The sequence below is a fragment of the Leopardus geoffroyi genome, chromosome C3 (assembly GCF_018350155.1).
Source record: "Leopardus geoffroyi isolate Oge1 chromosome C3, O.geoffroyi_Oge1_pat1.0, whole genome shotgun sequence".
Lineage (NCBI taxonomy): Eukaryota > Metazoa > Chordata > Mammalia > Carnivora > Felidae > Leopardus > Leopardus geoffroyi.
In genome coordinates this window covers 81,178,702-81,195,988 of record NC_059338.1, presented here as the reverse complement: position 1 = coordinate 81,195,988, position 17,287 = coordinate 81,178,702, and the positions used below count along the sequence as shown (strand labels likewise).

General features: G+C 47.3%; 1 protein-coding gene across 3 annotated transcripts in view; it reads right to left on the bottom strand.

The window, feature by feature from the left end:
* Positions 1–17,287, bottom strand: part of ADCY8 (adenylate cyclase 8) — a 224,807-nt gene that overhangs the window by 46,209 nt on the left and 161,311 nt on the right. For 2 of the 3 annotated variants that reach the window (XM_045453661.1, XM_045453663.1), the window contains 2 exons: positions 6,644–6,845; positions 4,514–4,603 (listed from right to left, as the gene is read on the bottom strand). In XM_045453661.1, coding sequence (XP_045309617.1) covers positions 4,514–4,603; positions 6,644–6,845 — 292 coding nt within the window. The remainder of the gene's footprint in view (positions 1–4,513; positions 4,604–6,643; positions 6,846–17,287) is intronic. The other variant, XM_045453662.1, reaches the window with a different exon arrangement.

The following is a 17,287-nucleotide window of genomic DNA, read 5'->3' as shown; positions in this document are numbered from 1 at the left end:
GTGGCTCAGTTAAGCGTCTGACTCTTGATCTCAGCTCCGGTCATGACCTCACTGTTCATGAGGTCGAGTATTTTCTGTGTGTTGGCTCTATCTGTCACCCAAACAATCTCATGGCATAGGTATCATTAATAATCTCATTATACAGGCGAGAAAACGAAAGCTCAGAGAAGCTATGTGACTTGTCCAAGGCCACACGGCAAGTCAATGTCAGAAGAGTCCTCGCTCATCTGAGGTCACCACGCAGCCTCTGCGGTCCTCACCTGTTCTGTTTCCCGTGTTCCGTTACTGCCCTTGAAGATCTGAAATCTAAGCTTTGGTGAACTGGGTCTGGTTGGTTTCTGGATCACGCCGTGCTTTTTATGGCTTTTTGGCTCTTTGTGGGGAAAGGCAAGTCTAAAAATTGATTATCATTTGGGAAAAAAAATAAATCTCCTCTACGGATTTAGGCATAATATAAAACTGGCTCAGGGCAGACACAAAAGGGGCTTGTAGAACATCCCCCTGTTCAACTTAAAAAGAGTCCTGAAATTATAGTGAAGCCATCTAACATTCATTCTTCGTTCGGATGTTTTGGGGGGCCTACCACTGCAAAAGCGTGGGAAAACCTAATTTCATCCTGAACGGCAGCTGGGGAATTTTAGACCACACTCAACAAAGTTCCCTCCGAAACCACTTGGGGTTCCGACTCCTACCCGCGGAGTTGAAGGCACTACTTTTTATACCCACTTTTGGAATTTAAAAAATCTGCTTCTTTGCTTGTTCACGGATTCCCTTTTCTTTTAATCGTTTCTCTTCCTCTTTAAAAAAAATTTTTTTTTTAATGTTTATTTTTGACAGAGAGGCAGAGCATGAGCCGGGGGTGGGGGGGGGGTGGGGGGGCGGGGGGAGGGCGGGGAGAGAGAGGGAGACCCAGAATCCGAAGCAGGCTCCAGGCTCTGAGCTGTCAGCACAGAGCCTGACACGGGGCTCGAACTCACAGACCGCGAGATCATGACCGGATCCGAAGTCGGACACTTGACCGACTGAGCCACCCAGGGGCCCCTCTCTTCCTCTTTTTTGACTCCTGGCTTTTTTCTCCCTCTCCTCTTCCTTTTTCAGTCTCCCCTTTCTTCTCTCACCTTCATCATGACAGCTGACATTTAATGAGCAAAGGCACGGATAATTCCACCCCTAAGCAAGACTGGCCCTTAGAACCCTTTAAAATGTTAGCAAGCTCTGACTGCTTTTGCATAGTCGACTCTTTATTCAAATGTGCCAGTGCATACAATAAAGGGGGTCTTTATCATATGCAATAAAGGTCTTTATTGCAGGTCTTTCCTTGGATCCTGCCACGAACCCCAGGCAACGTTTGTGGGAACTGTATTCCTTTTACAAACCTGTGCCTCATCCCTCCCCCCAGCCTACTTCTCAAATCATCCTGGGAATGCAGCTTTCTTCGCTGGCATTTACTGCATCTTCATTCATTTTCAGGAACGGGCCAACTCCACTTCAAGGCTGCATGATACTTACTACCATCCATTACAACAGCCTCCTATTTTTACATCACATCATCCAGTTCCTAACACGCTTTGGGACCGAGTGTTGTTTCTCACGGGGTGAGGCAGAGAGGTCAGGTGAAGAAACCAAAGCTCAGGGAGGTGAAGTAAGTGATTTGCCTGGGGACGCACACGTGGGGGAGCCATGAGGGGGTGCTGCCTGCGGATTAAGCCTTTTCCCAGGTCTGTACGTCTCGTTCTCGTTGGGTAGACAAATCCTTAGGTAGAGCAGCACAGCCACGTATCTACCAAGATGGCAACTGGTTGGTCAAATCGGGTTGTTGGTGGTAGATGGTGATGGAAAAGAGTCCAGCTCCCCGTCCTTTGGGCCCGTGGGTGTCTTGTGTCTGAGGGGATGCCAGGAGTCAGCAAACTTTGTCAACGGCCAGACAGGATATATTTTGGCCGTCGCAGCTACTCAACTCTGCCAACCGTACTATGAAAGCAGCCGGGGGCCATCAGTAATAAATGGGTGTGGCTAAGCCCCAATCAAACTTTACTTACACAATAGGTGGCGGTTCGTCTTTGGCCAGAGGCCACAGTTTGCTGACTCCTGAGCAAGACGATCCTTTGGTTGTGGCAGGAAAGTACTGAGATGCTCATTTACTTTAACTCATTTTTTTTAGACATTTTTAGTTTCTGAATATCGTCCCCCGTGTACACGACACATCAGCACAGCGAGAGGGGAATGTCGCGTACAGGTAAACATATACTGGGGTGGCGGGCTCGAAACCTCTTCCACAGGAAATAATACGTGCATCACGGCTGATGTTTACTGAGCAGATACTGTGTGCCTGGTGTTCCTCTAGACGCTTTACAGGAATTAATTCACTGGCCCCTCACAGCCACCCTTGAGGGAGGTACCACTTTCATCCCCGCTTTGTAGATAAGGAAACTGAGACCCAGAGGTGATGCTACACGATCCAAAAGCCACTTTGTTAGGACCGGCAACCCCACGTGTGCCGTGGTCCTGAGTGCGGGAGCCTGGGTGTGGGGCCAAGGGCAGACACTGTCGTAGAGGGACGCGGAAGCCTAGACGAATAGCTCGCGTCCCATGACACGCTGGGAGCTCAGCATCTGCTAACCCACCTACAGAGGCACCACGAGAACACGACATTCCCACCAGAGGCGTGTGAGGAAGGTATCATTTCTCCCACGCTACAGACAAGGACGCTGAGGTTCAGAGAGAATAAGAACTGATTCCCGATTCCACTGGCAGCAAGTATGGGGGGCTCAGCGGGGAGCGCAGTCCAGCTTTGCCTGGCTCTACGCATCTGACTGTCGGCCGACTTCCTGCCTCTTGGGACACCCCTCCTGCCCTCCAAACCGAGACGTTCTCGGGGAGCTGGTGTCCCACAGAGTCCACGAAATCTGTGCTCCCGTCACTACTTGGTGGGAAGAGGTCCCCCCCCAACGACAGCTAGCCCCTTCCTGCCCTGGACTTCCTTAAGAAATGCCTACTGCCTCCCTAGGGACCGAGCCTGGCTCCAGAAGCACAAGGTCAAGAACAAGCCAGGTATGGTCTGAACGGCAGTTCCAAGTCTTGATAACTGAATTAAGAAGAGGACAGAAAAGAAGAAGGAAGGAGAGAAGGGGCGGGGGGGAAGGATGGAAGGCAGGCAGGAGTGGCACCGAGCAAGTTACTCTCCAGGACCTTGTTGCATTCTCTGTAAAACGGAGGGCACTCCTGCAGGTGCCCGTTTCAGCTTGAGGATTTCATGCTGCATTTAATGCTGCACATCAAATAGACGGTCTACACCTTGTGCGGCGCATGGGGCTTTCTCTCCCTTTCAGAGCGTTTCGAACACCGATTTCTCACACCTAGCTGAGACAGAGAGCCTTTCCTCCACCCAGATATTGGCAGGGTCTTACAGAACTAGGGTCTGCCTGGTCCTCAGGGTGTGAGGATGGGCGGGGTCTGCCGGGACATCCCAGCCGTCCTCTCTCTTGACCCAGAGCTTCCATTCCCAAATGTAAAGGTCTGGGCCATGGCTAACACAACCTAAAACTGTCCTTTGCCCCAGTGCTACAGGCTTGATCCCCGAGGTCCAGAGCCAGACCAGTGGCTCTGTGATCAAGGGAAGGTCAGACTTACATAATGATGGTGGATATCTGTTGGGACATGTCCTGACCCCGTGTCCTGCAGTTTGCCTTTAGTGGTGGTTTCCTGTGTTTGCGATTTACTAGCTTCCTTCCTTCGGTCTCTTCCTCCCCTCCTTTCCTTCCTTCCTTCTTTCCTTCATTCCTCCTTTTCCCCTCCCTCCCTCCCTTCCGTCTCTTTCTCCCTTCCTTCCTCCCTCCCTTCCTCCCTCCCTTCCTCCCTTCTTTCCTTCCTTCCACTTCTTTCCTTTTCCTCTCCCTCCCCCTTCCTTCTTTCCTCCTTTCCCCCTCCCTCCCTCCTTGCCTTCCTTCATTCTGTCTATTCCTCCCCTCCCTCCCTCCCCCTCCTTTCCTCCCTTCCTTCCCCTTCTTTCCTTCCTTCCTTCCTTCCCTTTCCTCCCTTCTTCCCTTTCTTCCTCCTTTTCCCCTTCTCCCCCCTCCTCCCTTCCCCTTCCTTCCTTCCTTCCTTCTTTTCCTTCCCCCCTTCTTCAGTGCAGCAAACACCATCTGAGCCATAACTCTGCAGCCTGCCTATGCCGGAAAAAGCAACAGCACATTCTGTGGTAGGATTTTGAGATGAGCAGGGGAAATGAGTGGGGGAGGTGGAGAAAAAGGGGGAAGAAGAAAATGGATAGAGATAAAGGTGAAGAAGGAAGAAAGGAGGAAGAAGAAGGGAGACTAGGGAAAGGCTAGAAGTGGGAGCAGGGAAGAGGCAGGGGAGAGAAGGAAAGGCAGAGAAGGGGAAGGAGGAGGGGGCAGAAAGAGGAGACGGGTCTCTGGAGCACTTTCTAAGACCCTTCAGCCAGTCCTGCTTGTGTGGAGCTGGTGGAGGAGACTCCTAGGCCAAGTCTCGCCAAGGGGAGCTCGAGAATAAATACCTCTGGGCAGGAGCAGATATCTGTAAACACAGCTGAGGAATTGAAAGTCAGGTTCTTCAAGGGTATCGACTTGTCAAAATCACACCACAGCTGCGGATTAAAAAAAAAAGAACAACAACAAGAAAACAAAACAAAACAAACAAAAAAAACAACAACACAGGAACAACAAAGTCAGTGTGAGTGCCGGGAACCAAGGATTGTGTGCCGTCACGGTGTCATTCCAGAATGGAGGTGCCAGCTGGGATCTCCTCGTTCATTTTAGAGAAGGCCCTGGCTCAGAAAAAGCATTTGCAAGCCAGCCAGGAAGCCGGGTTGAGACAGGTCTGCTGGCCCCATCACGCAGGGTCACTGAGGTGTGTTTGCAGGGCTCCGAAGAGAGCCAGATGGCAGGAGGAAAGGTCTGAGGTATGCTCGCAGCCGGTCCCCTCATCAAAAGCTGGGAGGATTTCAGGGATCTGAGGGGCACATTTTCCAGAAAGACTCTTGGCATGGGGCGGTGGGCGTTCCCTAAGTCGGCACCTGCTGCAGATTTTGTGGTGCTCGGGGAAGAATGGCTACCATTGGCCAAATGCCTCCTCTGTGCCAGACACGTTGGACAAAAATGCCTCACAAGCACCTTGTGATGTAGCTACCATTTTTATCCCCAGTTTACGATCGAAAAACATGAAACTCCGAGAAGTAAAGTAACTTGTCCAGGATCCCCAAGCTGGTAAGTGATAGAGCTGAGATTTGATCGCACGTCTATCTGACTCCAAAGCCTCTGAACCTCCTACTGCATTGCTGTGGCCCCGGTGGCCGAGAGAGAATCCTGACCTACAGCCACTGGATTTATTTCCAAATCCTGCACCCCAGAAACACCTGACTCGTCAAGACTCGAGATCCTGGCTACACCTCCACAGGCCACGATCAATGGTCCTAAGCATTTCCATTTTCAACTGCAATAATCTATGAAATATTCATGAGATGATGAGTTAGTTAGATTATGGTTTTTCTCTTTCTTTATCCCATAGAATCCTTTACTACGAGGCCAACCACAGAACTTGAGAGTCTCTACAGACTCTAAGTAACTACCGGGCCACCCTGGGCAATGAATTTCAAGCAGTATAATCCTCCGACTCACAGGCTGACAGTTGTGGGAGTCCACAGTTTGGGTCCCTGAACACGTGGAGACCTTCCCTCAGGCCCAAAGGGCCCAGTGATGGGTTCGGCCACAAGATGATGCCTCAACTAGCCCCTCTCAACCTGCCAAGTTCATAAACTGGAATCGGATAAATCACTCCCCAAATCTAGACTCACTAAGTCATGGACAACACAGGCTGTTCGTAGATACACAGAAAATGCTATCGCTGTCATGTTACCACTCTAGAGAGAAAATGAAATCATTAAAACATGGACCACCAAATTAGAAACAATGAGAAATATGGCAGCTGGAGAGTCATCTGAGTTCAATATGTCACAACCAATATGAACTCTTAGGCAGTCATAGGCAAGGTCTCAACCTTCCCGAAATGCAGTTTCCTTATCCATTACATGGGAACAGTAATACCTACCTGTAGCCCACAGTAGGTGCTCGAGAAAGGAGAGCTATTTTATTTCCATCCCCCCCACCACTCCCAGAGATACAATTTAGCATTTGAGAATGAGCATGAGTCATGGAGTCAGACAGACCTTATTTGCAAGTTATTTCATGTCTCTGAGCCTCAGTTTCCTCAGCCATAAAGTGGGGATAATGAGACTTACCTCACGGGGTTCATGTGAGGATTAAATAAGAAAAATGCATACAGCTTCTCCTTCAGTGCATGGCACATAGCAGGTAGGTACTTAGTTAAAGGTAACTCTTATTTATGATTATAAATGATTGGCCATTGACAATACAGAAACTGAAGGGTGCTTGAGCTCCTTTGGAGCAAATAACCTCCCCCACTGGGAAGAAGACAGTTTGCCTCCAGTAAAATGCACAGTTCTGACAGTAGTCCCATCTCTGTTCTCTGTCCCTAAGCTTGGGGCTAGACCAGGCACATGACGGTAAGTGGTCCCAAGGAAGGCAATGCCAAAGCTGCAGGCTCCATAAACTCTTCATTCCTGACAGCACACTAGAAGCCAGAGGGTTGCTGGGTTTGGAATGCTTACGATATTCAAGATGGCGCCCAGGAAGTTAATCAAGATGGATGCAAAGATGATGACGTTCCGGGCTAAGTAGGTCTCGTTAATCCAACAGCAAGTTTTCCGGAGGACGAGAGGCAAACACTTGTAATCTTCTGCCGTGGTGATGAGGACCAGAGCCGAGTGCAGCATGATCAGGATGGAAAACTGGATGGCCATTGGCATCACCCTGCAGGGAAACCCAGAATGTTGGGTCATGTGGCATCAGTTGTCTGATCCCCACTCACTGGACAATATGGGTAATCACATCCACGAGTGCCCTTCCCTGCCCCTGGCACCCAATAATTCTCTAAGGCTCTGTTTGTTTAAGAAAAGGACCATCAGCAGGAGACATTTTTATTACATCCGTCCCTAGAATATCCCCTTTAGTGAGAAACTTCGGAATGACCATCGGATATTTGGCTTGATTTATTGTTTCTGCTCGTTTTTTTTTTTTTTTTGCTCCTTTTATCATTCATCTTTCTCACTATGCGACTGCTGCCAAGGCAACACATTACTGGAATTTTATCTCAACACCCCGGCTGTGGGAGGGACCCACATGCCCTTTCCCCTTCAGGGTGGGCTTTATGAAACACTTTCCCTCTTGGTCTACTCTGTTGCCAAGAACTGAAACCCAGCACCTGTCTGCTCGGTTGGTAGTGATTACCAAGTTTCACATGGAACATACTATGTGCTGCTTGGGACATACCGGGTGCAAACTGAACTATAGGTAAGGAGAACTCATCCTTGCCCGAGGTTTCAACATCGCTCCCAAGTATCCGTCTCGAGCTTCAAGGTCTCACCAAAGCTCTGTTCCATGGTAGCCCCTATCTATTGGACACCTCCTTTAGCTTATCTCCATTCCTTGGAATGGACTTACGAAGTCTTTTGATCTCTCTTTTAGAAGAAGATTTAAGGCTCGGAGAAAAGCAACTTCCCCGGGGTCACCGAGTTTACTGTTGGAGCTAGGATTTAAAGTCCACTGTGCCGGGGCGCCTGGGTGGCACAGTCGGTTAAGTGTCCGACTTCAGCCAGGTCACGATCTCGCGGTCCGTGAGTTCGAGCCCCGCGTCAGGCTCTGGGCTGATGGCTCAGAGCCTGGAGCCTGTTTCCGATTCTGTGTCTCCCTCTCTCTCTGCCCCTCCCCCGTTCATGCTCTGTCTCTCTCTGTCCCAAAAATAAATAAACGTTGAAAAAAATAAATAAATAAAGTTCACTGTGCCATTCTAATCACTTAGGTGAGTGACTGATCTCCCACGTTTGCGGTCATCTTTTTTTTGCTTCTGTGGTTTCATCTACGTATTCATTCAACAAGCATCTTCCCAGGCACAGTGGCATGCATCATGGGGCACCAGGACCCAAGACACATCTTCTCATTCTCTAGGAGATCGTCATCTGAAGGGGAATATGGACATACAGACGATGAACTATTGGATAATATGCTATGATCTCTGAAGGATTTTGAGCAACCATCATTTAGAAAATAGGAAATGCAATCCCGCGAGGCTTCACAAAAGAGGTGACATTTGGGTCAGGCCTTGAGAGGGTTTGGGGGAGGGGAAGTAGAGAGCATGAGAAGAGCATCAGAAGAAGAGTGACCAGTGTGTTTAGAACCTCCACTGACTCAGTGGTGACGCTGCTGGGCTGGAGTGTAAGGGGTTTCATAAATGCTGTGTAGAAAGCTCCACATGGAGGCCATGCACGGACGTTCCGGAAGCTTGATCAGGAAGGACGTCGTCAGGTCTGTGTATCCGAAGGACAACCATGGTGGGCAGTGGGGGATGGAGCGAAGAGGAGAGAAAGTGTTTCGCAGAGGTTTAAGTAGTTGGGACCTGAGTTACCAGGAGAGGGACATAAGGTAGCCGCACTGATAACTGGGAGATTCAGGCAAAGACGTGGAGGTAGTCTCAGTGTTTTGTATGTGTGTGCAGGGCGCGTGTGGAAGAGGGGCGTCGTCAAGGATAGCACTCATGCTTTTACCATCTTAACTGGTAAATGCTGGAAGAGAAGCTGGCCGGTAGAGGAGAAGGATAAGGAATTTGATTTGGGGCCAGCTGAATTTTTGGCGCTTGTGGATCATCTGGCCAGAGATATCCAGAAGGTTAGGCAGTCAGAGGGGGCGGCTGTGGAACTCTGGGTCTGGAGTGAAAAGGTGGCGGCTGAAGAACTGAGAAGGAAGGCTTGGCCCAAGGAGGGTGAGAGGTAAGGGGACCACAGACGAAGCCACAGAAGAAGCTGAAGGGCCGGAAGAGGAGAAGGCAGCAAAGGGAATCTAGGAAGTGTAGTCGAACGCGCAGGAGGAAAGGACGCATAGCACCAGGGAAGGCAGGGGAGGAGACATTTGTAAGGTGGGGGAGTAACCAAGCCTGGCAAACCCCCGTGCCTGCTGAAGCATCACCAAGGCTGGAAAGTGACTCTCCCGCCCCGGCCCCCAGCTTTCATTGTGGGAGGTTTTATGTTTTCCCTTTTTAAAAAAATACTGGCACAGTTTTGATTTTATGGATCACCTTGACAGGAAATCTCTGCAGGAGTTCTAGATGAGAACAGAAGGTCTGTGCAGCAGTGGGTTCCCAGAGGGCTCTGGGCAGACGGGAAGCTTCCCCCCAAACAGGCTGGGGAAAACACTGCTGAACGGCATACCATCATACTGGGGTCCCCAGGAGAGGCGAATGAAGGAAGCTGCAGGTGGAATGCTTTGTCAGACAGTCCCCGGAGAAGAGGGGCCGATTTCGAGGCCGGTGCATCTCAACAACGTGAGGCAGCCACTGAGAATGCGAATGTCTTGTTTCAGAGCGCGAGGCAGAAGCAAAGCTTGCAGAGGCCACTTTCAGAGCTGCTCAGAGGGAGCCTCATCTCTTGGGTGGCCCCCGCTGCCATCCAGACACAGTCTGTGGCCCTCCAGGCCGCGCGGGGCCGCGACGGCTGCCCTGGGCTCCCTCTCTCACCTCTCTGCCCTCCAGTGGCGACACTCGGCCACATGCCCTGAGGACTGTGCTGCTTCTACGTCTGTGCTCTCTCCTGGGGGAATGTCTTGTTTGGCCTTCAAAGCTCAGCTTTCCTCTGGATTCTTCCTTGACACCTAGTATAGAGCTGAGCACACAGAGCGCGCTCAATAAACGCTCACTGACGTCTGCTTTTGCGGGGAGAGCAGGGGCTGTTCCTCCCCTCACCGCCTTTCATAGGGAAAGGGATTCTCTCCCACTCCCTCGCCCCTCTATCCGCCTCCTTGCCTCCGGGAGGAGTCTGCTATTAGCCTGATCAGAGCCTGTCTGGGGTATTCAGTGGACCTGGTCCTTCTTGGAAAGCAGGGCCACTGTTAAGTTCGATGTTTATATGAAGTTCAGCTGCTGGCCCTCTCCTCCTTCTAGATCCACTACACTGCTTGGGAAGCCAGAGGCATGACCTTCCCTAGGAGAAGAGGCCTGGCCGTCTCTTCCTGAGCAGAAGCTCACGTGCCCCCAGGAATTTACCAACAGGCAACTGCCCAATTCCTTTGGCACTGGGGCAGGGGGGGCGTATGTGCCTTGTATAGGTCTTTCTGGGGATCGCAGCAGTGACACCCCACACTGGTGTGGGAGGGTAGAGTCGGGGAGACAGGTGGAAATCCAGGAGGTCCAGAATGGACATCATGTAGTCTCATGACTCTCACATCCTGTTTTCCAGCCTTCACCATGGGTTTGCACAGACAAAGCAAGCATTTGCTTGGACATTTACAAAACGGGTGCTTTGTTGCCCATTTAGCTATTGTGCTTTGGGGTCCGCTTTTGGTGGGGTGTTTTGGGATGCTGGAGCGCCGCACGTGGGATTTGCACACAGAACCTACTTGGACCCCTAACATGATTTTAAGTGATCAGCCTTCCCTTCTGGGTTTACTGAAACGAAGGAAAGGGCAGTGTTAGTGATGGACTTCTTACGTCTCCCCAAATTTGTATATTGAACCCTAATGCCCAATTGACGGTATCTGGAGGTGGGGCCTTTGGGGGGTGATCAGCCCATGAGGGCGGAGGCCTCACAAATGGGGCCAGTGCCCTCATAAAAGAGGCCCTCCGAGAGCTCCCCGGCCCCCTCCTCCACGTGAGGACACACGTACAAACCAGGAGGAAGGCTCTCGCTGGACACTGAATCGGCCAGCACCTCGATCTTGGACTTCCAGCCTCCACGACTGAGAAATAAAGTTCTGTTATTTATAAGCCCGCAGTCTGGAGTACATTGTTACAGGAGCCCGAACAAGCCAAAGCAGGAGGGACAAGGCAGGCGTGTGGGTTAGAGAGCGGCAAGAGGGAACAAAATCTTGTGTGTTTGAACCGATGGCTCCAAAGCCTAACCAGGGACACAGCCTCGGGCAAGGTAACTAACTCTTCTGCGCATCCCTGTGAATCTGCAAAACCAGAATTGTTAAGCACACCTATTAAAGGCGGCTCTGAGGTTAAAAGTCACAAAGCAGTATGCTTTGCACATAATACGAACTCAGAGAAACATTAGTTCTCTATTTACAGTGAAATCCAGAAAACCGAAGGCGTTTTAAGGATCTACGGGAAGAATATTAATTACAAGATGCAGGGCACTGGTGCTGCGTATAAAATTCCTCTAAGAATCCCTGCAGCCGCTCTCCGGCGTTCATTTCTTTTCTGCACACACAAACATCAGAACAATGATCTGTAGTTTTCAAATCTAATTACAGAGCTACTCGGGCATCCAGGGTTTCTGAATTTGCTTTGCATTGTTGCTGGACATAAGAGGCAAGGAAACCTTTCATTTCTGAAATCGAGTCTGAAAAAAATGACAAAGGATCTGCAAACAGCTCTATCCAAATCATTTGTAGACATGAAGTTCTAACTGTTCTCAGCAGTCTGTCTTTAAAGCAGAGTCTGGGCTGGTAGCATGACCGGATGTTTGCTGGGGGGGGGGGGGGGCGGCAAGGATCAATGCGGATGGGTGAATAGGCTTAGCAGCTTGTGGTATAGTAGGAACAGGAAATTGGATCATACCCCAAAATGACATTTGAATCACCCTTCAAAATCTGCAAAGAGCCTATGAGTCCAATAGTACATTTGAGCCTCATAGCAACCCTGAGAGGTAGGTATTCTTAGCCACTTCAACAGATGAAAATGTTACGGCTCAGGAAAGGGAAGGAAACCAGAATTTAGCAAAATGGATACAGTTCTTTTAATTCTCGTGGCAACCTTGAGAAGTTGGCATTGTTATTCCCATTTTACAGATGAGAAAACCGAGGCTCCAGAGAGACCAAGTACATACACACAGCTAGTAAGATGCACAGAAAATAATAAGATTCAGTGGCTTTCTTTCTTTCTTTTCGTTCTTTCTTTCTTTCTTTCTTTCTTTCTTTTCTTTCTTTCTTTCCCTTTCTTCCTTTTCTTTTTCTTTCTTCCTTTTTTCTTTCTTCTTTTCTTTCTTTCTCTTTCTTCCTTCCTTCCTTCCTTTTTCCTTCTTTCCTCCTCCCTCCCTCCCTCCCTTCCGTCCTTCCCTCCCTCCCTTTCCTTCCTCCCTCCCTCCCTCCCTCCCTTCCCTCCCTCCCTTTCCTTCCTTCCTTCCTTCCTTCCCTCCCCTTCCTTCCTTCCTTCCTTCCCTTCCTCCCTTCCTTTCCTTCCCTCCCTCCTTTCCTTTTTCTTTTCTAACCTTCCTCTCTTGCTTGCATATTTTCTCTTTCCCCTTCCTTCCTTCCCTCTTCCCCCCACCTTACCTGCTTCCTGTCTGTCCTCCACCTCCTCATCACCATGCATGTAGACTGAGATACACTGTTCTATAATCACAAAAGATATTTTCTGTTCTTTCCTCAGTTTGCCCACTGGGAGAGGAACATCTGCGTGCATGTGGAAATTACAGCAAAGTGCCAAGCAAGCGCTGTCTTTGCCAGGGTCCGTGCAATTTTGCTTTGGGGGCTGGGAATTAGCTTCGGTCACATGAGCAGGGATGGTCTCCTCTGCTAAAAAGTCCATAATGGAAGAAATGCAAAGTGAAAGGCACCTACCATCTGTTGAGTCGTGAAGAATCGAGCAGAAACAAAATGAGTTGGAGAGGAAACGAGCACATTAATGAAAGCTTGTGCCCTGCCTGGGGCAAAGGGACCCCTCAATCCCCACAACACGTGGACCGTCTGGTCAGAGCTCAACTTGGAATTTTTCTCCACTGTCAGTTTTTTTCTCTTCGCTGTGCAAGTGGGCTTGGGGCGCTGGCTGGTGTTTCAGTTAGCAACGCAGAGTCAGGGACTCCCACCGGCCAGCAGGTGCAGCCGGATCCAGGTCTCTTCCCGTCAAGCCAGGAGCCAGGCATCGGGGCTGGCTCACCTTCCTTGGTCGCGGCACTTGCGAAGGGAGCCTGCCCAGGCCACGGGAAGTGCCACACCAGTTCCCTTTTGGCAAGACCCTTTCTGCCGTGGTGCCAGCCCAGATGCTCAGCCCCATCCTGGGCTCCTCTCTGTCTCCCACCCCCCCCCCCCCCGCCCCTGGCCCCCACCAGTCCATCTCTGCCCTGTCTAGCAAGTTCTTCCTCTCTACTCCACTGCCATTTCTCACCCAGAGTTTTGTAGCCACCTCCTACTGGTCTTCCCAACGACAGACCATTCCTCCTATTCATTTTCCGTGTTAGTGTTATCCTTCGAAACACAAAGCCGACCATAGCGCTTCTTTGATTGAAACGCTTCGATAATGTTTTCTCTGCTAACCAGTTACAATTCCTCAGCAAGGCTTGCAAACCCTTCACCTCCTTCTCAGTCCTCTCCCGGGACCCAGCCAGCTCCATCAGGAGGCAGCTGAGATGACAGTCACCTCCTCTGGAAAGCCTGCCTTGATCCGTTTGCTTTACCTCACCCCTACACATCCTCTTCCACCTTACCCTTGCCCTACCATAAGACTCTTTGCACCATATTCTAGCTTTTCAGCTAATTGCCTCCCTCCACCACCCCCCCCCCCCCCACTTCATGATGACAGGGAGCAGGACTGTGTACCTCCCGGGTCCGGCACAAATGGACACATAAAAGATGTTTGTTGGGAATGTCAACACCCAGTGCTCCAGGAGTCAGGAGGGAGCATGAACCAGATATGGTCCTTCTCGTCTCCCACACCTCCCCTGACTGCAGGGAAGAGGAGACTCCAGGAAGTTTGGGTGAATCTGGCAAGACCCTGCCATCACTCACAGCTCACCACCCTGAGACCATCCCTGAGACCCTGGGCCCTACATGGTTCTTGGGGAGTCAGGAAACCCACCTCCTTATGGCATTCCCTGGTACCTTTCCTGATTCATTCGTTGATGTAGAATTGATATGAATGTACATTCATATATGTAGAAAATACATGTACACGGTCTGTACATCATCTATATGCATAGCATAGACATAGACATATCTACATATGGATCTATCTGTATATAGCATATAAGTAGCTATATATATGGCATATACATCATCTACATGTACACCATAGACAGACACATCTACATACGGGCCTATATAATATACTTATACTTACTATATACTTATATAAATAGCTATATTTATGGCATATAAATCTAGACGTATGCATATATTTTCATTATTTATCTCCTACCGCTAGACTATAAGATCCAGGAGAACATATTTTTTGGGTCTTTTGGTCTTTTTTTGTTCACTGATCTATTCCCAGCATCTAACACAGGTCTGGCTCATAATAGGCATTCAATTTAGCAGAGGTACATAGTCTTTCCTTCTCTCTCTCTCAAAGCTTTTTTTTTTTTTTAATTGTAAAATGAAGCATACAGAAACCACACTGAAGTATAGCTTCATTAGTCATTATGACGTGTCTGCCTTTGTAATGACCACTGAGTCCATGAAACAGAACTCTGCAGGGCAGTCTGAAAGCCCATCCCTAGGCCCAGTTATCACCCTCTCCTTCAACACCAATCACTTTTCCTTTTCTTTACAGTTTTATCATCTACCATCAGACATTATAGTTTAATCCTGGCCACTTTTAAATTAAATTTGCTTTATCTTTTAAGTCTTGAAAAAAAATCTACAGATTCTCTCTTTATCCCTTTATTTTCCTTACAATTTATTTATTGAAGAATACATTACCTTTGACCAATAGCATTTCCCACTGCCTGGATTTTTTGCATACTCATTCAGCAGACTTCATCCTCCATGATTCTTGCAAATCAGAAGCTGGATTCAACGGCCTGATCACTTAGGCTCAATCCCTTCGGTAAGATTATAGATGTGTTGTGTTCTTCATCAGGAGACATGGTTGTCTCTGCTTCTGTGCAGTTCCTAGATCCATTAAGTCATTGAGGTGTTGGAAAACGGTGATATTTTAATTCTATAATTTCTTTAAAAATTATTGGCCTGAACAATTTGATGATGTTTCACCTACTATTGATGATGATGATTCACCTACTATTTGGTAATTTTGTGGTGCACTTCATGCAGGAAAGACAAAACAAAATTTTTCTTTCTTTTCTTTCCTTTTTTTTTTTTTTTTTTTTTACTAGTTTCCAAGATAAACCATCAGTTCTCTGTCATTTACCAATGGTTAGCAACTTTTAAAAAATGTCATTATAAACTTTTAAAGTTAAAAATAGTTGGCCAGGTTTTCATTCAACATTTTAACAATTATCCACCCCAAAACTCCAATTATTCCCTTTTAGGACAGTGAAAGTTCTTCACTGTGGCTTCTGAGTCCTTTAGCGTGGCTCATAAACTTGATGGCTTCCTTACTTTCTAGTAGGACAAGATGTTCCAGTCTACCTTGTGTATTTCTGGCGCCAGCCTTGGAATCACAAATATTTCCAAAAATTTTCTTAAAAACAAAAACTGGAGTATTATTTCAAGAGCACAGTCTGGCCCCTCGTGCTCATACTGGGTTGGACATTCTTTCTAGGGCTTTCCATATTTGCATCTCCAATCCAGGAAACCACCTTCATTAAGTTGTCATATCTCCGTAGGCTCTACTCACAATTTCTTAGACTTCCTTTGCTTTAAATGACCTTGAGAGTTGTGAGGAGTACTGGCCAGGCATATTGTAGGATGTTTTTCAGTTGGAAGTCATCTGGTTTTTTTTCATGATTAGGTTATGGGTTTTTGAAAGGAAGACCACAAAGGTTATGTGCCATTCTCATCACATCCTACCAACGTGATTTATCCCTATTGATTTGATGTTACCCTTCATCAGCTGAGACAGTATGTGTCCTGTTTTTTCATGCTTTCCCTCCATTCATACTGTACTCTTTGGAAGGAAGATACTTTTAGGATAGCCACACTCCCCCACAGGAGTAAGGAGTTAAACTCCACCTCCTTGAGGACAGAGTAGCTACATAGAATATTTGGAATTTTTCTGAATGGGAGATTGTTTAATTCTTAATTTATTCACTCAATCACTTATTTCTATCAGTATCAATCCATTGGTATTTATTTTGTATTTTGGGTTATAACCCAAAATACTATTCTATTTATTTTCTTACTCAAGTTGTTTCAGCTTTGGCTCTGGGAAGTTTTTTCCAATTGTCCCCCATGCCCCTTTGGCATTCTCCCATCATTGTGTGTGTGTGTGTGTTAATACTTCCTTATTTTCTGGCCCTTGTCATCGTAATAGATATGTGTTGGTATAGCATTGTTGTTTTAATTTGCATTTCTCTAATGGAAAATTATATTGAGCATCTTTTCATATGCTTTTTTGACATCTGTTAATCTTCTTTGGTGAGGTGGTCTGTTCAGATCTTTTGCCTATTTTAAAAACTGGGTTATTTGTTTTCTTATTGTTGAGTTTTAAGAGTTCTTTGTATATCTTGAATACAAGTCCTTTATCAGATATGCGAGTTAAAACACTTTCTTCTAGTCTGTGGCTTGTGTTTTCACTCTCTGAACAGTGCTTTTCACCCAGCAGGATTTTAATTTCAATAAAACCCAACTTGTTAGTTTTCTCTTTCATGGATCATGATTCTGGTGTTAAATCTAAAAACTCCCAACCAATCCCAAGATCACCAATTTCTCCCAAGTTTTCTTCTGGTAGTTTTATACTTTGCATTTAGGTCTGTGAACCATTTGGAATCATTTTTTGTGAAGGATGTAAGGTTTGTGGTTCTTTTTTTTTTTTTTTTTCATATGGGTGTCCAATTTTTCCAGTGCCATTTCTTGAAAAAATACTCTTCCTCCATTGAATTGACTTTGCACCTTGTCACAAACCAGTTAATTATATATATTAGTGTGAATCTATTTCTGGGCTCACTCTTCTGTTGAACTATGTGTCTACTCTTTCTTCAATGTCACACTTTCTTGGTTACTGTAGCTTTATATTGTCTTAAAATTAGGTAGTGTGACTAATCTAGTTTTGTTGTTGTTGGGGTTTTTTTTTTTTTATTTTATTGATTATGCTACATCCTCTGCCTTCTCATATAAACTTCGGCATCAGTTTGTTGATATCTATAAAACAGCTTGCTAGGATTTTGAGTGATACCGTATTAAATCTATAGATCAACTTGGGAAGAACTGACATCTTAATAATATCAAGTCTTTCAACCCATGAGCATAGAATTTATTTAAATCTTTTTTGATTTATTTCATTGGTGTTTTTTTAGTTTCATACATACAGATACTGTACATAGGTTGTTAGATCCATACCCAGGGATGAATTTTTGGTGCTTTAAAAA